At 44.6% G+C, this 26,032-nt stretch overlaps 2 protein-coding genes and 1 long non-coding RNA gene across 5 annotated transcripts in view; 2 read left to right on the forward strand and 1 right to left on the reverse strand.

Moving 5' to 3' along the window:
- TM6SF1 (transmembrane 6 superfamily member 1) overlaps window positions 1-15,235 on the forward strand; it is a 28,383-nt gene extending 13,148 nt beyond the window's left edge. For all 3 annotated transcript variants that reach the window (XM_083412236.1, XM_083412237.1, XM_083412238.1), the window contains 5 exons: window positions 1,473-1,594; window positions 6,594-6,698; window positions 8,290-8,382; window positions 9,687-9,806; window positions 14,665-15,235. In XM_083412236.1, the coding sequence (XP_083268362.1) occupies window positions 1,473-1,594; window positions 6,594-6,698; window positions 8,290-8,382; window positions 9,687-9,806; window positions 14,665-14,856 (632 nt within the window). In that variant the 3' untranslated portion in view covers window positions 14,857-15,235. The remainder of the gene's footprint in view (window positions 1-1,472; window positions 1,595-6,593; window positions 6,699-8,289; window positions 8,383-9,686; window positions 9,807-14,664) is intronic.
- LOC310663913 lies at window positions 1,751-4,986 on the forward strand. Its single transcript, XR_014504668.1, has 2 exons — window positions 1,751-2,186; window positions 2,630-4,986. It is a non-coding gene; the product is annotated as an uncharacterized lncRNA (long non-coding RNA).
- Window positions 15,236-21,527: 6,292 nt separating the features above from the next.
- HDGFL3 (HDGF like 3) overlaps window positions 21,528-26,032 on the reverse strand; it is a 56,227-nt gene continuing 51,722 nt past the window's right edge. Inside the window, exon 6 of the mRNA XM_083412339.1 lies at window positions 21,528-23,408. Within this exon, the coding sequence (XP_083268465.1) occupies window positions 23,403-23,408 (6 nt within the window). The 3' untranslated portion in view covers window positions 21,528-23,402. The remainder of the gene's footprint in view (window positions 23,409-26,032) is intronic.

Raw genomic sequence — 26,032 nt, forward strand, 5'->3', positions numbered from 1 at the left:
GCCTAGGACTTGCCGATCAGAAGGTCGGTGGTTCGAATCCCCGTGACGGGGTGAGCTCCCGTTGCTCAGTCCCTGCTCCTGCCAACCTAGCAGTTCGAAAGCACGTCAAAGTGCAGGTAGATAAATAGGTACCGCTCTGGCGGGAAGGTAAATGGCGTTTCCGTGCGCTGCTGTAGTTCGCCAGAAGTGGCTTAGTCATGCTGGCCACATGACCCAGAAGCTGTACGCCGGCTCCCTCGGCCAATAAAGCAAGATGAGCACCGCAACCCCATAATCGGTCACAACTGGACCTAATGGTCAGGGGTCCCTTTACCTTTTTTACACAACACTTGGCATTTTATTTTGCGTATCCAAGGTGTTCATGGTGGGAATGTTACCTTTCTTTTTCCATTAGCACTTCAGCCTTGAAACAAAATTCACTTAGGCTTGTTCATCTGTTTTCAAACTGCTCTACACAGAGCAGCCTTTTCACTCCTGGGAACACAGCTCCTGGGAAAAAGTAATGCTTGCTCAAGATCATTTAAAGATATAGCCTCTGTTTCCCAGCAGCAAGTCATTTGTATGTGTGACAGCAGAAAATGCTGCAGTGTAGAAGATTGTATCGAGAGAGATGTGTGTAAACTTGCAGGCAAAGATGATGAGGTTCTTCAGCGAAGGCGTGAGCTACATGCTGAACAGGTCGATCAAGCATTAGGTGCAATGTTAATTGAGCATGGAAGAAAACATTGGTCTGTTATGATCAAAGCTCAGAGATCAACAAGGTGCAGAAGTAAAGCCTTGTAGGCTTGGCATCATCTTTGGTCTGTGCTGGTGCAAGCATTCCATAGAAGAGATTTAATGTGGTAATGGGAAGCTGTGGTTCTGAACTCCAGTTCCCATCATTCCTGACCACTGGCCATGCTGGCTAGAGTTGATGGGATTTGGAGTCCCAACAACATCTAATGTGCAAGAGGTTCTTAAGTTGAATGAGATTTACCTCCAGGTACATGTGCACAGGATGGGACGCGGGTGGCGCTGTGGGTTAAACCACAGAGCCTAGGACTTGCTGATCAGAAGGTCGGTCGTTCGAATCCCCGCGGCGGGGTGAGCTCCTGTTGCTCTGCCCCAGCTCCTGCCAACCTAGCAGTTCGAAAGCACGTCAAAGTGCAAGTAGATAAATAGATACCGCTCCGCCAGGAAGGCAAACGGTGTTTCCATGCGCTGCTCTGGTTCACCAGAAGTGGCTTAGTCATGATGGCCACATGACCCGGAAGCTGTACGCCAGCTCCCTCGGCCAATAAAGCGAGATGAGCGCCGCAACCCCAGAGTCAGCCATGACTGGACCTAATGGTCAGGGGTCCCTTTACCTTTACTTACATGTGCACAGGATTACACATGTGGGGTATATTTCTTGCTAGACATGCCTAGGCTCATGGTGTAAAATGCTTTACTGAAGGTCATAATTTTTAATTTTTTTGTGTTGTTACTTGCAGGCAAGTTTGGAACCAAAATTTGCCCTGCATCTTTATTAAGTATCCCATTTATCTGTCTCCCAATATGGGCTGGTTTCAAAATCTATAATCAGCCTCCCGTGATTGGTGACTGTCCAGCCAAGGTAATATTTATGTATGAATGTGTTTGTTGTTTCAATGATAAGAACATGCTGAGGCAAAATCTGATGAATGTCAAAATGATATCTGATGTATGGCTGAGAAACAATTTATCCCGTCTAGGTTGCAAAAGCAATATTTGACATGGTTCCCTTTCGCTGGCCTTGTACTATACTTAAAATCAAGGGTGAGGAACCTTTTCCAGCCTGAGGGCAACATTATAGCTGTCAACTTACAGATTTGAAAATAAGGGACCAGCAGCCTCAAAAATAAGGGATCAGCAGCCAAAAGAAGGGATCAACAATTACTTTGATAAAATACATATTTTGTTGTGTGCAAATGGCTTTAGATACCTATTAGGTCCATAAATTACCATATAGCATATATTCAGCACAAAAAAACAGCAACAATTTGTTGTTGACAAAGGACAGCTGGACATAGAAAGGGCCCCATTACCTTCAGTAGCTTATTTAAGGGACATCATCAATAAGGGACAGCAGCGGGACATGGCGCTGGGATAAGGGACTGTCCCGCCAAATCAGGGACGCTTGACAGCTATGGGCAACATACAACTTTTCAGGGGCTATGTGATGGGATGTTTTGTTTCTGCCTAAGTTCATATTAAGTTCACCTGTTCCTGTCCACCTGTTCCTGTTCCTGTTGTTCCTGTTCTTAATGCGCGGCTGACCACATCTATGGAATGTGATGGCTATGCCTTTTAAGTTTATTATATTAATCACTTAGTTTAATAAGGAGTATATCAATCATTTAGTGATAGTTTAATAAGGAAGTTTTCATACCTGTCTAACTCTGTGTTCCTTTCCCAACCCTTTAATCTATTGATGATTAATGCCTATATGCAGCCTATATGCAACCCTTGCTTTTGTCTTTGTGTGAACCAATCAGCAACAAGCACACACGTGGCAATGTTGTAATATTCAATAAAAGGGACTCCCCGAGACATGCTCGAGAGATGCCTCCCGTATGACACCTGTTACTCGTCTGTTGTTTATTTCAACCCAACAGCTATGTGCTGGCAGAGGGTGAGGCCAGAGGCAGAAAGTGGGGGAAACAACTGATGTGACTTTTCACTATTGTACTGAAGGCCACATTCCAACCCTGCAAAAATCAAGGGTTTCTAAAGATGCATTTCTCCAGGCAAGCAAGAGGCATTTTCACCAGTGACATAGTGTTGGGGTGTGTGCACAGGGGCGGTTGCCTCAGGCACAAAATTGTTAGGGGCACAAACAAAGGGTGCTGCCTCAATACAGCTACACGCTTCCATTGCTGGGCTCTGTTGAAAACAGGTTCTCTGTGCAAACCAGGAAGTGACCTTCCAGACAATGGAAGAACTCTTTCTTTTATTATCTCTGTGGCTGCAATACTTATACATACTCCAACTGCTTTGCTTCCTCCCACCCCCTCTCCGCATGGCCCTGGGTGCTGGCAACCCTCGCTATGCCACTGATGATCACACACAGCTCAAGAATGAATTTCATATAGGCCAGAGCACTTGAACAGGGCAAGGAGCAGTGCTATTGATGGGTCTTGTTTTAGGGATAGAGACCTAAGGGCTAGGAAGAGGCTGGATTTAACCTTGCCATGTGAACCTTAGCATCTGAAAATCCTTCTTTTAATTACGTCAGGTGAGTCCCATTTGACCATGCACCAGCCAGACGTCACTCCTATGAACCACATTTGGGGTCCATGTTTGGAGGGAGAGGGTGGCACTTGGGTGGAATCTAGACACATATAAAAAACGTTGTGAAATTGCTTTTTAAAAAAGTTTGAAAAATATATATTGAGTTTGCCATAGTTCACCATCGCCATCTCGTGTCAGATCTCTTTAATGCACTTTAAAACACACTTAAGATGTTTTATTTGCAGCTGTATAGCTGAGTCCATTGGTGTAAGGAATGTTAAAATAAGTTTGCGATTTACTGAGCTGGGTTGGCCCTATCATTGGGCAGAATGAGGCGGTGGTCTTAGGCGGCGGATGTGGGGGGGTTAGCAGTATCAGCCTTCCCCATAGCATTTCTTCTTAAGAATGCTCCTCAATAACTCCTCCCCTCCCCCATTGGACACCAGAGCTATGTGTGCCACAGACTTGCCATACTCCCCAAGCTAGCTTGCTGGCCTCAGGTGTGCTGGAGAATACTATCCTGCTGCTATTGTTGAAACAGAATTCAGAGGTCCTTCTCTGTGTGTCTCATCTGAGAGAGGTACAAATTGTGGCAATGAGAGAAGGGGCCTTTTCTGTGCTGGCTCTTCATCTCCTCATGCTGTCCCCACAGAAACGCATCTGGTCCCAATACTGTCATCTTTTAGGTGCCGGGATAAGAAAAATCCTGTTTGCCCAGGCTTATTTATTTATTTATTAAAACCACTTAAAGTTGTACCGCAGTATGATTTATGGGCTATTTGTGGAGATCACCTCTTTGTGGGGTGTGCCAGGATTTGCTCATAATAATAATAATAATAATAATAATAATAATAATAATAATAATTTATTTATTTATACCCCGCCCATCTGGCTGGGTTTCCCCAGCCACTCTGGGTGGCTTCCAACAGAATATTAAAATACAATGACCTATTAAACATTAAACATTAAAAGCTTCCCTAAATAGGGCTGGCTTCAGATGCCTTCTAAAAGTTTCATGTTGTCATTTGGTGAAATACCTTTATGTGTGGTGTTCTATTCCGTGTATTTGTTTATAAAAGATTCAGAAACTCTTCGGTATCTATATTTTGTAAAGCTGCTTGTCGGTCTGTTATGCGTTTGGACCCCTCTTAAGACACGGTAACCAAATGTTGCATGATGGTTCCTGAGATCAAGGAGCAGGTTTGTGTCTCTGTGGATACAATCGGTTGCCATTTTGAATCAAGATGGCAGACTGAACCTTTCAAAACTGTGCTTATTTTAACCATTTATTTCAAAACTACAGATTTTGTGGGGGTTTTTAGAATTCCCAAGAAGCGCCGGCTTTGAGTTTGCTAGTTTTATATATTTATAAATCTGTGGGAGACATTTTTTTTTGGTAGAAAGCAATGAATACACCATAATCTTTCTGTTTGGTTAGCCCCTGTACATGGAACAGGAGGGTGAGGTAGGTCCCCTCTTGTCTATTGCCTCACAATCAGGCAGCATAATCTACCACACATTTATTTCCTTGTCTCTCAGATAAACACTCTGTTAATACCTTCATTGTTCTGTCACCACAGTAAGACTAGTGACACTGGTCTGAATTGTGGATTTTAAAACTGCTCCTGGGGAGTCGGCTTGCTCTCTCAACAGATTTGATGGATGTGTTTTCGCTCTGCATTAAATTGAGCTTTTTTAGCCAATTATCAGCAAAAGTTCAGAGTCATGTCCACAGGAGGGCTCTAAATATAGAATCCCATCATTGATTCTGAGCAACTTTTTTTTAACCCAACAGTGAAATTGCTTTTCCTGTGGGAAAGCCGAACGCTTTATTCATCACTATGAATTATGACTTCTGTACAAGACAAGAATAGCCAAGAGAGTAGTGATAGCGGCTGTTAAAACTGCCAGGAAAGTGAAATCAGCCAAAGTGTTTTAGCAATGCATAGTCCCCAGATAAATTTTGTCAGTGCAAATCAGGGAAACTAAAACTGGAATTAGGCAAGTTTATCTGATTTCACACAGTAGGGATGGCGGACCTGGTAACCCCCTTTGTACGTTGGTTCATATTTCTTGGTTGCATTTCCATGCCATCAAGGCGCCCTAGGCGGTTTGCAGTTTTAAAATACTTAAACCAATGAACGATATAAAATGCAGTGACAGTGGTCCTCTCAGACCAGCTGTGAGCTGATGGCAAAAGCTTCCTTGCTTCTGCATTTATGAGCTTTGCATGAACATCCCGGTTTGGTTTGGTTTGGTTTGGTTTGGTTTGGTTTGGTTTGGTTTGGTTTGGTGGGTCCTGTTATGGATCTCGAAGGGAACAGTTTGCTGGCCTTGGAGATAGATGATAATGAGGTAGACCGTAGCTCATTTTGGGGACTGGTAACATACAAAGGTCGGCTCTTTTTTCAGCTCTCTGATGTGAGTTGTCTCTCAGCCCTTTTGTGCAAATAAGGAACTGGTCACCGGTAGCCAACTTCCCCCCTCATAGATCTCGCGTTCTTCCTCTGTGTTTATACTACAAGCATATTTCAGTGAGGGATTTTTTCACTGGGCCCTGGATAACTTGCTGCCAAGTTATAAGCAAACTCTTTGTTTACACAGCAACATGCTGCTCAACACAAAAATGGTTTTCCTCAGTCTCTGCTGGTATAATTGTCCCTGCCGGGCCGCGTTTCTCTCATTTTCAAATGACTTTTCTTTCGAAAGAGCCTCGTCTCTCCCGTCTCAACCCCCCCCCCCCGACTAATAATAATAATAATATTTATACCCCGCCCATCTGGGGAATCACACGGGGAATCTTGCAGTTCCACAACCAGATGGTTGGTAGATATTGGCCACAATAAGCTTGAGATTAGTAGCTGTTTGGGAGGGTGTGCGGGGGTTTTTTTTAGATGTTGTTAGATTATTTTTAAATAGTTTAAAATATATGCAGTTGTTTTCTAAATTTTATTGCTTTAGTGCTTTGATGTTTGCTGCCCTGAGTTCCTACAGCAGGAAGGGCAAGATAATAAAAATAAGATTGATTGATTGAATGAATGAATGAATGAATAATGAAACTCTCCCAGAAATTGTGATGCTACCACCATTATTCCAGTAGGTATCTATATTGTGTGGGGAGGGCACTGTGGCTAAGGCCATTGGCTGTTTAATCGGTTCCTCTTGTATATGTTTGTGTAGGTGTGGGTGTCTTTACCTTGCATTTGATTAAATTAGAAATTTTAAGTTCTGTCCCTGTAGTTCTCTTGTTTACCTCAGGACAGAAGTCTTAAGGTGTTTATTGGGCCAGTTTATATGACTTTGAAATTTTTGCATGTTGTTCCATAGAATTGTTAGTGACCCCTCTGGAAATCATATTGCAGGTGATTCGGGAAGTTCAACAGAAGAGACTTCTGGGAAGACCTCTAGATTTGCTGTTGGCTGTATATTTCGTCTTTGCAACTGGATTTTGCCTTTTTAGGGGCCTGGTAAGTTGGTTGGTTTGGTGTGGGTGTGTGAAAGAAAGCTTATTGGTGTCACCTGTTTAGTTTAGAAAATACACATATAAAGAATATGGAAAAGGGGGATGCTATGCAGTCATGGAAACCAAGGAGTGAGAGTCTACACCCCACCCCATTTCTTTACCCCCCAGAATCTGGAAGGTAAGTCCCCTACCCCACAGTAACTAGGCTTGGGAAAAACCCCCAAACCCCCAATTCCAGCCTAATCGTGGAGGGAGAGATTGTGTGCCCATGTATGGTTGTGCGTACCTCGATGTATACATAGCTTTGTGTGTGTGGTGCCCACAAGAACAGTTTATTCAGTTTGCAAATGTGCCCATTGTTTCAAAAAGCTTGGCAGTGCCTGGCCTGATCTGTTAAGTCTCTCCCCTCTTCTCACACAGTAATCTTAGGACTGATGCCATTGCTGACTTTATGGCATTACCACCTATACACCTCCTCCCCTCCTCCTCTGCCTTCTTTGCTTAACACCCAGCCTAGCGAATGGTCCTGGAGAACTCAAAAGCTTGCTCATTATTGTGCAACATTTTGGTCCTGCACATCATCCTCCATGTTGCAGACGGAGGCACCAAGGCTGAACCCAAATAGGCCTCAGGCTACCTACTGAATTCATGGCAGAGGTTTGGCCTGCAAGCAGTTTTGGAAAAGGGCTGTATTTCAGTGGTAGAGCATCTGCTTTCCATCTGGAAGGTCCCTGGTTCAGTCTCCAGCATCTCCAGGTCGGGCCATGTACATCACTTGCCTGAAACCCTGGGGAGTCACTGCCAACCAGTGCAGTCAGCAGTACGCTAGATGGGGCTTTATGTAAGGAAGTTTCCTTATGTTTCTATGAGTCATAGCCAAGTCTCCCTATCCACTCAGCTGCACTAGCATAATGTCAGTGGGATTTCTCTTTAGGTTGCCTTGGATTGCCCGGCCTAACTTTGCGGGTAGCGCTGTGGTCTAAATCACTGAGCCTCTTGGGCTTGCAGATCAGAAGGTCGGCGGTTCAAATCCCCACGACGGGGTGAGCTCCTGTTGCTCTGTCCCAGCTCCTGCCAACCTAGCAGTTTGAAAGCACACCAGTGCATGCCTATGCCCTTTTAAAATGTGTTTTTTGGGGGGAGGGGTATTGGGTTGCTGTTTTTATTTTTATTCGGTATTTTGTGATTTTATATCTTGATTTTATTCTGTGAACTGCCCTGAGACCCCCAGGTACAGTGGTACCTCAGGTTACATACGCTTCAGGTTACAGACTCCGCCAACCCAGAAATAGTGCTTCAGGTTAAGAATTTTGCTTCAGGATGAGAACAGAAATCGTGCTCCGGCAGCGCAGCAGCAGTGGGAGGCCCCATTAGCTAAAGTGGTGCTTCAGGTTAAGAACAGTTTCAGGTTAAGTACGGACCTCTGGAACGAATTAAGTACTTAACCTGAGGTACCACTGCGGCAGGAAGGTAAATGGTGTTTCTGTGCACTCTGGCTTCCGTCATGGTGTTCCATTGCACCAGAAGTGGTTTAGTCATGCTTGGTCCTTTACCTTTTACCTTTTTTACCTAATGTCAATGGGATTTCTCTTTAGGTTGCCTTGGATTGCCCAGCCGAACTTTGCCGACTATACAGCCAACTTCATGAGCCGTATATCAAGGACCCTGTTGCCTATCCAAAACTTCAGGTACACGTTCCAAAATAAGAAACTATGCACACTGACTGGGCTGCTCTTGGTGTAAGAGAGTGAGAGTGAGAGAGAGAGAGAGAGAGAGAGAGAGAAGGTGCTTTTAACTAGGACTCGCTTTCTGGCCCCTACCTTTATTTTTCTAGTCAAATTTATGACCTGTTCCCTTTCGAAAAGTCTTTACTGGTTTCAGAGAGATTAGTCCCTTATAGTCAGAGGTTGGGCCTGCCTGTTTCCTTTGGTCAGTGCTGAACTGATGGAGATTTAAGTTCTTAAGAACCACTTTGCTGACTCAGGCTAGTCCAGCTGTCTGTTTTCAACATAAGAGAAGCTAACAAATGAGGCAGGATGAAGTAGTCATCCCCTATTGTTTCCAGCATCTAGTACTCAAAGAGGCAGGCTGCCTCTCTACACGAAAGCCAATCCTCACTTCTGAACTTTTCAGTTTAGAGAGAAGGCGAATAAGAGGAGACAAGATAGAGGGGTGTAAAATTATGCATGTTGTAGAAAAAAAAAGTTTTTCTTACTTTCTTATAATAACTTGGGGGCATGTAGGAATTGGGGAGACTTTGATTCCGTTTAAGGTGAGGCTACCAAACCTGGACTTTCTGAAACAACACATCAACCCCGAAATTTGCACTTCTCTGAATTTTGCAGTGTAGTTCTCGAGCCAAGTAATGTGTAGAACAATTGCATATATCAGAACGAAGTGTGTATGCAATGCATATATAAATGAAAATACCGTGCAAAAGTGCATCTGTCAGCCTGGGCTCCTGTGAGAGGAAGATTGGGATATTATTCTTCACCACCATCATTGTTTTAGATGCCTGCTGAAAGCTTTTTTTTATTTTGGCAAGCCTACCTGGACATGCAGGGACGTGGGTGGCGCTGTGGGTAAAAGCCTCAGCGCCTAGGGCTTGCCGATCGAAAGGTCAGTGGTTTGAATCCCCGCAGCGGGGTGCGCTCCTGTTGTTCGGTCCCAGCGCCTGCCAACCTAGCAGTTCGAAAGCACTCCCGGGTGCAAGTAGATAAATAGGGACCGCTTACTAGCGGGAAGCTAAACGGTGTTTCCGTGTGCCATGCAATGTCGTTATCTATGTTTGTTTTAAAAGTTGTACAGATTTTTATCCGTTTCATTGAAAACAACCTTACATACACTTGCTTTTTTAACTCGTTTGTGGATTTTAACAGGGTTTTGTTGTTCATTTCTTGTGTATGCTGCTTCGAGTTTTATGACTAAGCAGTAAGCTTTAGAGATCTTGCTAAGTAAATGAACTATTGTTGCCTTTTCTTCTATTGCACAGATGCTGGCGTACCTGTTCTACTCTGTACCATACTATATAATCTCACTGTATGGTTTGCTTGTTCCTGGATGCAGCTGGATGCCTGATTTAACCCTTATACATGCGGGAGGACTAGCCCAGGTATATTTCTTACAGACCTGGGTTTCTCAATATTACTGTACAGCAGAATTTAAATATTATGTAGTGCAGGGCTCAGCAAAGTTTTGTGGATTGGGGCAGTTCACGGTCCCGCAGACACCGCAGTGGACCGGAGTGCGTGCGCATGCATGCGCAAACGATATTTCCAGCACTCCTTCCAGCATGGAGGAGGTGTGCGCAGCTTCCCATTGGCTGCAGGAGCTTCCTGCAGCCAATGGGAAGCTGGACAGCATCGCAGAAGGCGGTCCCTGCTCTGCTCCATGCTGGTTTAGTGCTGAGCACGGGAGCTGACTGAGCCGGTGGCAGGAGTCCCTAAGCAGGCAGCAGAGGTGCATGAGCCAGTAAACAACCCCCACGGGCTGCTTGTGGCCCATGGGCTTTAGGTTGCCGACCCCTGATATAGTGGATGACCAACTGAGAGAGCCACTGCGTAGCCAGACAATTGGTGCCCCGAAAGCTTTGGAGAGTTGGAAAACCATACTGAATGTGAGCTTCTAATCCCTTCCCTCCAATCATTTTCACCATATTTGCAGTCCTGTTTTCAAACCGAATCTGCAGTCATCAGGAAGACTAGAATTTTCTTCTTCTTAAAATGGAAACCAGAATTCTCAGAATAATGGCCAGAAGCACAAAATTAATATCACGTTGCTCATCCCTGTTTGATCAGCGAACTTTGCCCATACCTTTCCGACTAGAACTTCAAAGCTTACTTTCCCCCTCTCATCATCGTTTACACAAATATATTCATTTCTCCTGTCTGTATTATGCACATTAAAACATCTGCATTGTGCACTTGTTGCTGTCCAAAGGACATAATGTTCTGAGCTCGGTGACATTGTGGCCCATAGTCTCTGCTGATTTATTGAAGTAAATAGAAAAGAAAACATCCCTTGTTCTATAACCCTGAGCATGGCTTTTCCTTTTTTCAGCCGCACAACATAATTTAGAAAAGGACTCCAAAAATCAAAGGAATTAAAATATAGCTGTTTTATAGCAACAGCCTGTTGGTCTCAAGCTCGCTCCCATGCTCCTGACAGTTGTTAAATGCTTACTTTTTTCAAATTCTCTTTTAATAGATGAGTGAGGTTTTTTAAAAAAAAATAATGCAAGAAGAACTTCCCTTAAAAACGAAAACAGTTGCCGTATTTTTCGCTCCATAAGGCACACCTGACCATAAGGCGCACCTACTTTTTTTGGGGGGGGGGGTATTCAAGAAAAAATATATTATTTAAAGGGAGTGGTGAGCAGAGCCTGTATTCATCCCAGGCTCTGCTCAGCGCTCCCTTTCATGAGCCGCATGGAGCACTTGCAGGCTTTTCCCTGAGGAGTGATGGGCTGCCCTTCTCCCTCCTCGGGGAAAAGCACCCAAGAGCTACACACACACACCGCGCAGCTCTTTAAAGGGAGCACGGCTCTTGGGGGCTTTTGCAGGAGGTGGGTGAAGTGAGAGAGCCCTTGCTCTGTCCCTTCCCCCACCTCCCGCAAAAGCCAGGGATAGCTGCACGGAGCCTCCCCAGGGCTTGTCGGGGCTGGCGGGGGAAGCCCGGGTCTCCCCCCCCCCCAGGCCCAGGAACCACACACTCGCTCCATAAGATGCACAGACATTTCCCCTTAGATTTTAAGAGGAAAAAAGTGCGTCTTATGGAGCGAAAAATACGGTACCATGCAGGTCTTGGGTGCTTGGTGGACAGCCTTCCTTTTAATAAAAGCCCAGGGGGAGATATCTAGAGAAGTCTTTTTCAGATGTAGAAGGGCCAGACAGGCAAGGAGGCTGCAGAAGGCCACATGTTATCGACACACATTTTCTCAAAAGGTACAGAGCGTTTAGGTGTCTTTTCCAGCTGCACTGTCCTCCTCTGACCTTTCTCCCTATGACTTCACGCAACACAGACCAATGCTTGGCAACACCCAGTAAACAGAACTGGCCCATGACGTCCTTAAATGTTAAGCTTCTGATGCAGCCTGAACCCCCATATCTCTCCCTCTTGCAAAAGCAGAAAACAAAAATAAAAAGCTCATAAATTTGGGCATGGGGTTTTTAAAAACGCAAATGAGCTGTCACTTGCAAACGGGGATAACAGATGGGAGACAAAAGACAAGCCACAATTCCGAGTGCGCCACTATTGCTTCTATCTTTAAATGTTTGTTTATGCTAAAAATATTCGTTGGCTCAGCAATCTCTTCTCTGTACATAACCTTAGATGTAAATTTGTTCTGCACTCCAGAACAGTCCCAGGGGAGTCTACCCAAAAGCTCCCACCCACCTACTGTGCAGACAAGGGAGCAAAACCCTGCTGCTCAGTCCCTAGAAAATAAAAATAAGCCACTCTTTTCCTGTCTGCCCTGACATTTAAAGTAGGGTGGGCCAGATCCTGAGTACTCAGGTGACGTTATACAGGATTTGGGCCGAGGCTGAAAGCAGGAAGCCTGTGAAACCTAATTGTTAAGTCAGGAAGGGAAAAGTCAGGGAAGTGGAATGTCTCCAAGATTCTGATTACCCAAATGGCATTTCAAGTGCCCATTGTGCGTAGACCTTGATTTTGGCTGTGATTTGGTGTTGTTGTTTTTGGCTGTGATTTGGTGTTGTTGTTTTTTAAATCAAAAACAAGAAGAAAAGCCAATAGAGTAGCAACTTTGTGCATATCTACATATCCATGCAACATTCTGTTTCTGCTAGCGATGAAAGCTGAGCAGGAAGCTATGTAATGCTCAAGCCTTTCCCCCCTGCCTTTGTAAACCTTATGTGACCTCTCTCTAGATTGTACGATAGCCCTATTCAGAGAGATTAGGAAACATGACTAACTTAGGTCCATATTTCAATGGGTCTACTCTGGGTAAACTTTAGTTGGATACAGCACCCCCCCCCGCCCCCAATCACCAGTCATTCATACCTTTCTTGAGAACTAGAAACCTTTTGGAAGTGGTTATTGAGAGTTGTCAAAATACTGAATACTTTATCCTGTGCCAGATACTCTGGCAAGGTAGCACCTTGACCTTTGACATTAAAATTTATTTTATCATCTCTCAGTAAAAAAGGTAAAGGGACCCCTGACCATTAGGTCCGATTGTGACCGACTGTGGGGTTGTGGCGCTCATCTCGCTTTATTGGCCAAGGAAGCCAGCACACAGCTTCTGGGTCATGTGGCCAGCATGACTAAGCCGCTTCTGGCAAACCAGAGCAGCGCACGGAAATGCCGTTTACCTTCCTGCCGGAGTGGTACCTATTTATCTACTTGCATTTTGACGTGCTTTCGAACTGCTAGGTTGGCAGGAGCAGGGACCGAGCAACAAGCGCTCGCCCCGTCGCGGGGATTCGAACCACCGACCTTCTGATCGGCAAGTCCTCGGCTCTGTGGTTTAACCCACAGTGCCACCTGCGTCCCTTATCATCTCTCAGCACCCTATTCTAAATCTCAAGTATGTTGTCTACAAGGCAGAAGAAACTAGGGGATTCTCTATTCTTCAATAGTGGAGCAGCGGCAGACTTTGGTCTTTCAAGTTTCAGCGGTGCCCTGTGCGAGACCAAAATTTGCTGCCCCTCCACCTGTTGCCTTCTGTTCTGCTACATCATAGCTACGGCATCTTGCAGCACCCCATCAGCTAGGCACCCAGTGAGGGGGAACTGTTCACATTCCCCTAGTAGAGGTTTGGGGGGGGGACCAAGATGTTCAATTTACGGCTGCAATATTGAATCAGTTAATCAGGCGGATGAATCAGTTTGAATCCTTACTAACCAAATAAAAAGTGGCTTTGATTAACTGTGCAGCAGCTTTTTTTAAAAAAGTTGCTAATTAGACTTAAGTACAGTGGTATCTCCTGTTGCAGACGGGATCCGTTCTGGAGCTCCAGTCGGATCCTGAGGTTTTCGCTATTGGAGATGCTTGTTCTGCACATGCACGCAGCGCTGTAGAGCGCTTCTACGCATGCGCGCATGGCGAAACCTGGAAAAATGCTTCCAGTTGTTGCATTCAGAGCCAGTGTGGTGTAGTGGTTAAGAGCGGTAGTCACGTAATCTGGGGAACCGGGTTCGTGTCTCCACTCCTCCACATGCAGCTGCTGGGTGACCTTGGGCCAGTGACACTTCTTTGAAGTCTCTCAGCCCCACTCACCTCACAGAGTGTTTGTTGTGGGGGAGGAAGGGAAAAGGAGATTGTTAGCCGCTTTGAGACTCCTGAAGGGGAGTGAAAGGCGGGATATCAAATCCAAACTCTTCTTCTTCATTCGCACCTTGAAATTTACTTAACCAGAGGGTTACGTAATGTGAGGTACTCCAGTGGTACCTCAGGTTACAGACGCTTCAGGTTACAGACTCCGCTAACCCAGAAATAGTACCTCAGGTTAAGAACTTTACTTCAGGATGAGAACAGAAATCATGCAGCGGCAGCGGGAGGCCCTATTAGCTAAAGTGGTACCTCAGGTTAAGAACAGTTTCAGGTTAAGTACAGACCTCCAGAACAAATTAAGTTCTTAACCTGAGGTACCACATGCAAAAACCATAGGTGGGGAATTACATCTTAGAAAGGGGTGTTCCCGCTTTCCCTCTTCTGTGTGTGCGTTAGCTGAAAAAGGAAGGAAGCCAGGCTTTTTACAGGAACTGGCTTATTTTACAGGAACTGGCTCTTCAGGAATTGGCTTATTTGGGTAAAATCCAAAGCATGCCGATTTGGTCACAGAATGGCTTTTGATCAAGCAGAAACGTCTGTTGTTACAGGGCAAAGGGAGGCAATTTTTGTGGTTTCTCTCTTCCCAGCAGCTGCCTTCTAAATACTCTGGAGAGAATACTGTTGATATGCCCATTCAAAGCTATGCCTCATCCTTACTCTTCTCTCTATATCCACAGGCTCAGTTTTCACACATTGGGGCTTCTCTACATGCTAGAACACCTTACATCTACAGAGTCCCCGAAGAAGGAAATATGTGGTTTCTTCTACTCAATGTAACATATGGAGTTGTTCCTCAGCTGTTGGCTTATAGGTGCGTCCACAGTCCAGAATTTTTCTTAAAGGCCAAGCCAGAAGACAAGACTGAGTAGGGAGACTGGAGTGACGTCTTCAGTTTTGTGAAACTGGACTGCTGTTATAAACTCAGAGAGCAAGGAAGTGTCTTGCAATACCTGGAAGGCTTAACACATTTATTAAGGTAGAGGTTTTCATGGACCACAGTCCATTTCAGCCGTAGTCCATTTTACATCTGACCAAGTTGACTGCAGTCATCAAAAGCTTATGCCATAATAAATCTGTGAAGTCTTTAAGGTGCCACATGAGTCTTCGCTGTTTTTGGTGCAAAAAGACTGGATACAGCTACTCCTTTGCAACTTTACAAGGTTTGTCTGCAAAGACACGTCAGCTCGGTGTTATGTACTGTTACAGGAAATAAAAGACTACTTCTGTCTTTCGTAGCGCTTCTTGAAAGCTTGCTTTCATGGCATTTTTATTTATTTACAAATACCTATAGGCTGCCTTTAAGAGCAGAACTCTCTCAAGGCGGCTTACACCATAAGGATACTGTCTGGATAGGAGTTAGAACTAAAGGAAGTTAAAATCAAGATAGTTCACCACAAGGGATGTAAGACGGCATCGTCTGTAGTTCCACTGTTTCATCCTCATATGCAGCACAGTTTCTGTTCCACTGCAGTTCATCTTATGCCAACAGATATGTTGTTCGTCTTGATTTCCACTGTGGCAAAGTCATGTAACTTACATAAGTTATATCATCATTACATTATTCCACCCCATTCATTTCAATGTGAAGGAATCACAGTGCAGGTTTTTTTTGGGGGGGGGGTTATAATCAATTATGTATAGTTTTGCAGCATCAACAGCGGTGACTACTGATCACATTTGCCGGACTGATTTCCAGTTTGCACATGGATGCATAAGCAAATGTTGGCAATTTTTTGCTTCTGTTTCTGTTCTGTTCTCTGACATTTTTATTCACCGTTGAATTTAACACGAGTAATTGGTGAACTGAAACTTATTTGGCATGGAAATCTCTGGCCCCTTTGGTCATTTTTCAGCACGTCTCGGGCTCTTCTGCACAATGGTGGAGCTGGAGCTGATTGTTGCAGTGCAAATTGTACCGGGTTGCAGAAGTTCACATATCTGTGCTTCAGTATAGTGAAGGTAAAAAAGAAGCTGCTGCCAGAAATTCTACAAATCCTATATTAATAGTTGCCTGTTGCCCTCCACTTTACAAAAGACCACTTTACAAAAGATAAAAGTGGTTTTTATTTAATACTTGTTTACAATTCACATGTACTATCTATCCCCAGAAGAGATTGCCATGGATTCCTTCAGATGGCTGCCCTAGTCTCCTGCTCCCTTAAACCATGACACCCGTTTTTCTTTGCTGTCCCTGTTCTTTGGACTTCTCTCAGAGTGCCTGCAGGGTGTTGCCTCTCTCTGCTCTTTCAAAGTCCTCAAAACACATCTCCACCCTGCCTTCCCCCTCGAAAACTTTGGCTTTAAACTGTTACAGTCTGATTAAATGCATCATCCAGGTGAGGCTGCTTTGGGTGGTTAGGAGAAGGTACTAAACCTTCCTCTACCCCAGAAACTTATTCTTCCTCTCCTGGTGGGAGAAAAACTCTTCTCCTTGGAGAATAGCAAAGCATAGGTGTTGAAGCATGCCAAACTTTAAATTGGGGTGGGCAATCTTTTTCAGATCCAGGGTTGTATTCCCTTGTGGGCAACCGTCCAGGGGCCACATTCCAGTGCAGGTGAGGCCAGAGGCAAAAGGAGGCAGGGAAAGGGATGTAAATTCCCCATTTGTGCCATAGTGCCAGGAGCGAGGCAGCAATAAATCACACACAGTAACTGATTGATTAGAAGAGACAGGATCTGCCCAGGAATGCCAGGCCTAATGAGCACAGCAACTCTTCTTTGGTAGGTCTTGCCCCTATGAGGCAGTTGTGGAGACTGAAGGTCCCCACCTTCCCACAGCTGCCTAAGTCTCCAGGGTTCCCCCTGAGCAATCTGAGACTATGCTGGCGTGCCTGCCTTTGCTCCTCTTGCTTCATGCCTCTCCTGGTTCTGGGAGACCAGTGGGGAAGGGAGCTTGTCTTTTTTTAAAAAAAAATATTTTATTAGGGTTTTTACATAGAAGAAAAAAAATAAAACAAAAAGAAAAATACAAAAACACAAAAACAACCACAAAAAAGAAAAAAAAGACAAGTAAAAACAATTCCATTTTCATAATGTTCCTTGCATTTACTTATTTTCCAGACTTCCCCACACCTCCCCTCGCTGTATTCCAGTTCAAATATTTAATCAGCAAATCCCTTCCCTCTATCTTAACTTAGTCTTTATCTTAATATCTTAATGTATCTTAATCTTTTCTTAATATCTTAATATATTGAACCTCTAGTTTTACGCCTTTTAACCTTCGAATTTCCATACTCTTTCACCACTTTGTTGCTAATAACCTTTTAACCTCAATCCGATGTCATTCTAACATTCATTAATCTTATAATATTTCTGTAAGTAGTCTTTAAATTTCTTCCAATCTTCTTCCACCGTCTCTTCTCCCTGGTCTCTGATTCTGCCAGTCATTTTTGCCAATTCCATATAGTCCATCACCTTCATCTGCCATTCGGGAAGAGAGCTTGTCACAGCAGGACAGGAAGACACCCATGCCTCTTCACCAGCCTGATTCATCTCTGCTTTTTGCCCACTAAACACTGTTACCTCTTCAGCTTCTGACACCTCCTCCTTCCAGTCTTCTCTCTCTGACCACTCATTGTGGTCCCACCACCAACCCCAGGGCTCTGAGCCTTCTTCCCTTGGGAGCTACCTTGCTGGTTCCTCCCCTGTTCCTTTGTGTCCAGCTTGTCCACGACACATGGGTTAGCTTTATACATACGCATGTCTCTCCAAGGATATATTCCAGCCAGGTAGAAGCGTTAGAGGAGGGTATGACCTGGAGGCCTGCATTTGATCCCTCGTCTCAGAGTCATCTCCCCGCTTTAAATGGTCCTATATGTCCCCAGCCTTCCCATGAGTTTTCCAGCAATCCATGGACTCTTGCAGATACCATCATGTTTGCTTTAAACCTCAGTCCACCCCCCTGGCTGAAATGAAACCTGAATATGTGTTTGGCTGCCTCTGCTGATAGCCGCCACTCGCTCCCTTAAGTTGCTCCTTCCTTACCTTTGTTCTCCTCCACTGTCACAAACAGATTTGCAACCTGATCAGGGACCTGTTTTCCCCCCTCGTTGTTGATACGCGCCGCTACAAAGCGCCGTGTGAAAGGATAATAAAACAAGCAGCGACAGGTGCTGCACTGAGCGGCACGATGGAAGTGGGACGGCACGGCAGTGGATCTTGAACAAATGCACCTGACGCAGAATGCAACTTGCAAATGAGGGAGCCAAAGAACTGGGTTGGGAGCAGGGGACAGAGAGAGTAGCAGCCGCGCTTTAGTCAGAGGATGCATTCAGTTCTCAGTTGCAGCACTTCTTTGCAAGCTTTTGCAGCTCTTAATAAGGTGCTTGCAACTATGTAAATGCAGAGCTCACTTTCAAATGGGCAGCAGATCTAAGAGTTGCTGCAAAGGCCTCCTAAGCCCTAGACTTGGCAAGCGCAAGTCTTGACAGTTCTTGCAGAGGGCTAAAGCGGGAACAAGGAAATGACTGGCAGTGTAAAGCTTTAAAGTTGCTGCTCACAAATCAGCTATGAATCCCTCTGCTTGTGCCGCCAGAATTGTAAGCTCAGCACTTAGTGAAATGAAGGCAACGGACTGTGTGTTTTTATGTGTTCAATTGTCACTTTGTTGTTGTTTCCAGGATACTCCTTATGCCACTCACAAGCAGCTGCTGAAATGGGGATAGACAAACCTTTGGTTTCTCTCGTTTATCATTTTTTCAGACTTGGGCTCAGATCACTACTTTTTCGCATGCTTTTTAAAAAGTCTTCATTAAGATTCGCCAACATGGTAGTGCAAGTCTCTCCAGATACGTATACACACACTGTTGTATTTGATTTTGCCTGATTTTCCGAATTTTCCTATTGCAATGCATTTTGTATGTTGTTTTTACAAACATATGTGTTTTTACACACACTTTCCTCATTTTTGGCTGGAGAACTGCATCACAAAATTCGGAGAAGTGCAAATTTTGAAGCATAAGCTGTGTTTTTCGGTTCACATGTGGAAAGCGAGAATTCAGTAGGCTTGCCTTAAAATCCAAAGTGCACTGGATTTCTCCATCCCTATGTTGAAAGCAGCATCTGTCTTGAGCCCTTCCTACTGTGTACAGTGGTACCTTGGGTTACATACCCTTCAGGTTACATACGCTTCAGGTTACAGACTCCGCTAACCCAGAAATAGTACCTCGGGTTAAGAACTTTGCTTCAGGATGAGAACAGAAATTGTGCTCTGGTGGCGCGGCAGCAGCAGCAGGAGGCCCCATAGGCTAAAGTGGTGCTTCAGGTTAAGAACAGTTTCAGGTTAAGAACGGACCTCCGGACCGAATTAAGTACTTAACCCAAGGTACCACTATACGTCTCTCACCCCATGCCATGATTCCATCCTGCTACATGCCCAGCGCTGATTGAGGAAGATGCCTGTTTTGGTGAAGTTTGTAAATTATCTTACACAGGAAGAAAAAACTCTGTAGGGTTTATAGTGGCAGACTTTCAGTTTCACCCCCCCCTTAGTCCCATCATCACCTCCCTTCCACCATTTCCTGCTCCTTGTTATTTAGAAAGTCATTTATGAATGACATTGAATTTGAGCCGAGCAGTGAGTTGGCCAAGTTGGCCGACGATGCTAAATTTTTCAAGGCACTTCAAACGGAAAGGGATGGTTTCAGAAGGATGTGCCCAAACTGGTTGAACAACGGGCAGTAAAATGGCAAATGTCCTTTAGCATAAGCAAGTGAGGCACATTGGTGCAAAAAAAACCCCCAACCACCCTTATTTCGCATGTACGCTGATGAGGTTTGAGCTGGAGGTGACTGACCACGAAAAGGACCTTGGTGTCATGGTGAGCAGCTCAAAGAAAACACCAACTCTGCACTCAGAGGTTTAAGGCAAATTCTACAAGAAGGATCATTAGGAAAGCGGTTGCGACTGAAATGAGATTGAACAAATCTATGGTGTGATCATATCTGGAGTACAGTACTGAGTTCAACTCTTGTTTCCACAGCTCAAAAAGAATACTATAGAGCTGGGAAACTTTCAGAAAAGGGCAAGCAAACTTACCCCTATGAGTAAAGGTTACACCATTTAACCATTTAACCGAGAGGCTCGGACATATTGATGGAGGATAAGTAACCAGGCTTTGAAAGGTTACTAGGCATGAAGGCAACGGTCTACCTCCTCCAGTATTAGAAGCTGTAAGGCTCTGATTGCCAGTTGCTGGGGAGTCGAAATGGGGTGTCTTGTCCTGGCTATGGGCTTCCCATAGGCCTCTTGTTGGCTGCTGTGGGGTCTCTGGTCTGCTGTAGAAGGGCTTTGCTAATACTCTTTTCCCTCCACCATTATCTGAGGGATTGCAAGAAGCTGTCCTTTTATTTCTGAAGTTACAAAGTATGACATTTCCTGATGTCAGGTTCCTATGTGGCCATAGTGTGCAGGTTTTCCACACGTGGTAGAACGTGAATCCTCTGGCACCAGGCATCAAACTTTAAAATGAACTGTGTGTGAGTACCTGGACTAGCCCCCATTCCCTGGACAACGGGGGGCGCTGTGGTCTAAACCACTGAGCCTCTTGGACTTGCCGATCAGAAGGTCGGCGGTTCCAATCTGCGCGATGGGGTGAGCTCCCGTTGCTCGGTCCCTGCTCCTGCCAACCTAGCAGTTTGAAAGCACACCAGTGCAAGTAGATAAATAGGTACCGCTTTGGCGGGAAGGTAAACAGCCTTTCTGTGCGCTATGGCTTCCCTCAAGGTATCCCATTGCGCCAGAAGGGGTTTAGTCATGCTGGCCACATGACCTGGAAAGCTTTCTGTGGACAAACGCCGGCTCCCCCAGCCTAAAAGCGAGATGAGTGCCGCAACCCCATAGTCGCCTTTGACTGGACTTAACCGTCCAGGGGTCCTTCACCTTTACCTTTTACTAGCCCCCATTCCCTGGACTCCTCATTTACCACACTTAGCATATTGAGGCATGCAAGTGATTATGGCAGGGGTCAGCAAACATTTTCAGCAGGGGGCCGGTCCACTGTCCCTCAGACCTTGTGGTGGGGGCGGACTATATTTTGGAAAAAAAATATGAACAAATTCCTCTGCCCCACAAATAACCCAGAGATGCATTTTTAAATAAAAGCACACATTCTACTCATGTAAAAACACGCTGATTCCTGGACTGTCTGCGGGCCGGATTTAGAAGGCGATTGGGCCGGATCCGGTCCCTAGTTTGCCTACCCATGGATTACGGGATGCATCCAACACAGCGCTAAGTTGAGGTCACGTGGTGGTTTATCTGTTCTGTTGCAGAAATGTTCTGTGCTAGTGTTGTGTGCTTGTGCAAAGGAATATAGGAGGTTGCTGGTGACTTCGTTGAACAACAAAGGGCGCAATCTGTTGCACAACTTTGGGTTCCTCAGGTGTGCAATGTTAAAACTCTCCCTTTGCGCTAGCGGTCAGAGAACGTTGGACTACAGCCATTATGTGACAGGTGAGACTTCTTTTATCTGTACAGCATGTGATTCTCTGAGCTTTTGATGCACACGGAGTCTCGTAAGTAAGAAAAGCAAAGGGACAGAAACCAGAAAGCTTTCCCTGTATTGGTGCTCTTATTAGAACGAACTCAACGATAACAGAATGCTTTGCTTTAATACTCGAGTTACATGAATACCTCACATTATTACACGTATGAAGCCAAATACGACGCTAACTTAGCTGCTTACAACCTCAAACCTTACTCCTGATACACATTCCAATAAATTTATTCTGTAAAAACAATAGTTTTTTGTGGTTTTTTTCCTTGTGTCCCCCCCCTCCCCATGATTTTTTATTTTTTTTTGTACAGTAAACTTTTCAACTACAAACCTTGAGTACGCGAAAGATGTTCCAAGGACAAGCATAACAAGGATTGATAAAAACTGGACTAAACCCATATGTTTTCACAATAAAAGCTGGCATTGAAAAATAAATAAAATTCTCTATTCTCACAATAGCAACAATAATGTACACAGAATAATGGATTTTGGAATGCTTACTTACTAGTCTAGATCTAGTTTTGAAAGTAGGGGAAAAAACAGAATAATGGTGACAGGATCTTTTCTTTCTTTTCCTTTTTAAGCCTTTCAGGTTGGGTTCTGCTTTTCAATTTGATGTTTTGGTTTATTTTCCCATAGGGTAATTATTATTTTTCTTAAAAAAACACACACACTATCAGGCGCTTAAAAATGGAAGGCATCCGAAAAAGCTCAAATTTGCTTTGGGGTTTTGAAAAAAAGCTCCTTGTATTCATCTAAAGAAACACAAAAAGACTTTCACTAACTCCACATATAAGAACTAAGTCAGAGAAATTTACGTTACATCATGACCTTGAGAAGTATTAAGAGTATAGCTAGCTAGGTATGTCTAATAAGGAAAGGTATTTTCATACAATATGGGCTTTTTGAGCAGGAACGCAACTCAAGTACATTTTGCCAGGTTTTAAAACAGAGATGGCCCAAACAGTTTACTCTCCAAACAGTGGCTATATGGCATGTGATTTTGGGCGTGGGTATTTTTCTGCAGGTAGATTTGATTGTTTCATGAATGAACTATGGGCATGGATCCTTAATCAAGATGGCGCCATCTTGACTTGAGGGCTTTACGGAGATCAGGCATACCGTTACATACAAATATGTACATTTACATGTCGCATACAAAAAATCCAAAAAAGAGAGATGGGGAAATATCTCCTATTTCATAGAACTTGAAAATAGTTTTTTCTTCTTCTTTTAAATTTCCTTACAAACGAAATTGTGAGCAAATATTTTGCCCTATATTGACTGCAATTTGGCGGGGGGGAGGGGAGCACGTGAAACTGCCTAAGGAACGAAATCTAGCTTCTGCGCCATCTGCTGGCCACCCCTGTTTTCAAACCAATTGTAAAAAAAAAGTAATACACCAAGAATGGATAAAGAGGTTTTTTTTTTTAAAGTCATGGTTTGTAAGCAGAATAAAGATTCTTGCGGTTCTTTACAAGAGGGCACTTTATTTCCAAACGTTTTTAATGTTACTGCTTTTTTTTTAAAAGAAAAGGAAATTTCAGAAAACGGTTTAAAGTTTGGAGTTTTGGCCCTTTGTTTTTTTTTGGGGGGGGAGGAGGTGTCAATGATGGGCGCGTTGGCAATGTTCTTGCATGTCACATTTGCTGGAAAAGAGCGCATTTTTTAAATTGTTTCGCGTGCGATTAAATAAAATGACGTTCAGAAAAGGGAACCCCTGGGGGGTGGGGAGATAACAATGAAGTTGAAAGTCGTTTCTGAGAACAGGGTGGGTAGGAATGTGACCTAAATGTGCATACGAACAGATATGCTGCTGATGAACAGATGTGCTGACTTCTATCAAATCCAAGAATTTTAGACAACCAAACATGTAACCTTCTTGTGTCTTCCCTTAATATGCAGCAGTCAATATGTTGGTTAAGTCTGGGGGGAAAACAGGAAGAATATATGAATGCCTTTACAAATACGCATGCAAACAATTCAATCAGCATTATGTTATCAATTGGATATAACATTTTCAAAGCGAGGCCTTTGGCATGGTCCAGAACATGTGGGAGGCATAGAAAAAGATGTACATTTCCATCTGCAGCTTATGTCTAACTAAATCCTCTTCCGGATCCTGAAGGAGCGTCTTCATCCCCATCATTCACTGAGGTCCAGCTCTGAGGGCCTTCTAGCAGTTCCCTCACTGCAAGAAATGAGGTTACAGGGAACCAGGCAAAGGGCCTTCTCGGTGGTGGCGCCCGCACATCAGATGTCAAGGAATAAACAACTATCGGACTTTTAGAAAACATCTGAAGGCAGCCCTGTTTAGGGAAGTTTTTAATATTTATTGTTTTCTCATCGTGTTTTTAATATTCTGTTGGGAGTTGCCCAGTGGTGGGGTATAAATAATATATAAAATAATAATATATTATTATTATCCTTGAAAGCTTATAAGGGCAGGGTGAAGGACTCTTAAACTATGCCTCTCTTCAATATACAGTCGTACCTTGGGTCGAAGTAGCCTCGGGATGAATATTTTTGGGTTGTGACCTGGAAGTAACGGAGTGTGTTACTTCCGGGTTTCGCCATTTGCGCATGCGCAGACGCGCAAAATGATGTCACACGCATGCACGGAAGCGGCAAAACGTGACCCGCAGACATGCAGATGCGCAGTCGCGTCTTACGTTTACTTCAGGATGCGAACGGGGCTTCCTAACGGATCCCGTTCGTATCCCCAGGTACCACTGTACTAAATTTCTACAGTTAGGGGTATCTGAAATAAATTCATGGCCATTCAGGGAGGCTCGTCTGGCACCCTCGTTATATATCTTTAGGCGCCAGACAGAAATATTTCTCTTTTCCCAGGCCTTTGGCTAATTAAACAATCTATGGCCTTTTAAACTGGGTGGGGTGGGGCCGGTACTGCTTTTGTTTGTTACTACAGTATACATTTTTGTGTTCTTATATTGCAAACCGCCCTGTGATCCTCGGATGAAAGGCAGTACAGTATGGAAATTTAATAGATAATCATCATCATCCAATTTTTCCTTCTTCTACTGCACAATTCATTGTACTAGCAGAATGACCCGGGGGATATTTCTGACTCACAAGTAAACAAGTCATCGGGCCAAGCTAGACGAGATGCCATTCACACAATTAGCAACAGTGTGAATAGCTTTCAAAACATAAATTGCAGATGCCTGTGTGTCATTGGGGGAGGGAGGGAGATTTAGGCCCTTGCCTTCCACTGTGGGCTCAATTTGGATCATCCCCCTTTTGCCCATTATTTTCACTGGGGATAAACATTCCAATTCACTCAAAAGGGAGCCTTTTACCCTTCAACAATAGCAGGTTCTCCCCGTGCCAGGGATCAATTAGGACAGCAGCGGCAGCAGGGTTTGAAAGGTCGAAGCTCCTAGCCCCTCACGTGAGGGTCTGCCTGCCATTCCCTCTGGGGATAGAAGTTTCCACGCACTCAAATGGCAGCTTTTACAGTCAAACCTTGGCTCCCAAACGCCTCCATTTTGAAAAGCTTTGGCTCCTGAACACTGAAAACCCGGAAGTAAACGTTCCGAATTCCGAACGTTTTTTGGAAGCCGAATGTCTGACGCTGCTCAGAAGCCAGTCGCGTGTCAGTTGTCAAACATTTCAGAAGCTGAATGGGCTTCTGGAATGGATTACATTTGACAAAGCGTGTTCTCATTAAAGGAGAGCACGTGTTGCGGATGGGGCCGAGCAAAGCACCCCATGGTTGCCAGGCAGGATAGATTGAAGGGGCTTGGATCGGATTGGTGGTTGGTGTTACTGGGGTAAATTTGATGTTGCCAATTTAGGGGTGGGAACAGAGGTTGTTTAAACAAGGCTCACAGCATGTTCCTTTCTCTTTTGCTGTGGGCACCGGATCACCTGCCCGCCCTCCCTTGATTGGGCTTGTGCTTTGACCTTGCTATGCCTGTCATGGGGTCGTCCGCCTTGGTGCGGGGGCCTGGTAGGAATTTTTCCTTTTGGCTGATTAGTGTGTGCCAATTGGTTTTTGCCTATTGCGTAGCAAATCGTCACAACTTGTAAGGTTGGCGGTTAGGCATTGGTTTAAATTGGTTGGTGGAGGGGTATGGATTGGCTGTGCCTGCCCCTCCAATGCTGTTGCTGCACGGGAATTCCGTTAAAGGAATTCAGGGGCTTACCATCCTCTCATCCAAACCCCTGGAATCGGGTGCAGGCCGCGTAAGCTCCTGGGAGCATGCGGGGAGAAGCTGAGGGTCTGTGCCGCAGCTCCAGTTATCCCTGATCTTGTTCCTCCACACTGGCTCTCGCTGGAATCCGGGAGTCAGTGCTGTCCCCCAAGGCGGGGGGGACAGCTAGTCATAACCAATGCCTAAGCAACCACTCACAATGTGTATTTTAATAAAGTTGTGACCAAAACTATGCCAAAAACCTTAAACAAAAATTATGTGTGATGTGTGAGTTATTGGGGTAGGGGTGTTTTGGGGACCTCAGCACGCAACTGAGGTTTGACTGTATTCCAGTGGCAATAGCAACTGCAGCCTGACTACAGTAGCAGG

This window comes from Podarcis tiliguerta (genome assembly GCF_965153285.1).
Source record: "Podarcis tiliguerta genome assembly, chromosome: 14".
Taxonomy (NCBI): Eukaryota; Metazoa; Chordata; class Lepidosauria; order Squamata; family Lacertidae; genus Podarcis; species Podarcis tiliguerta.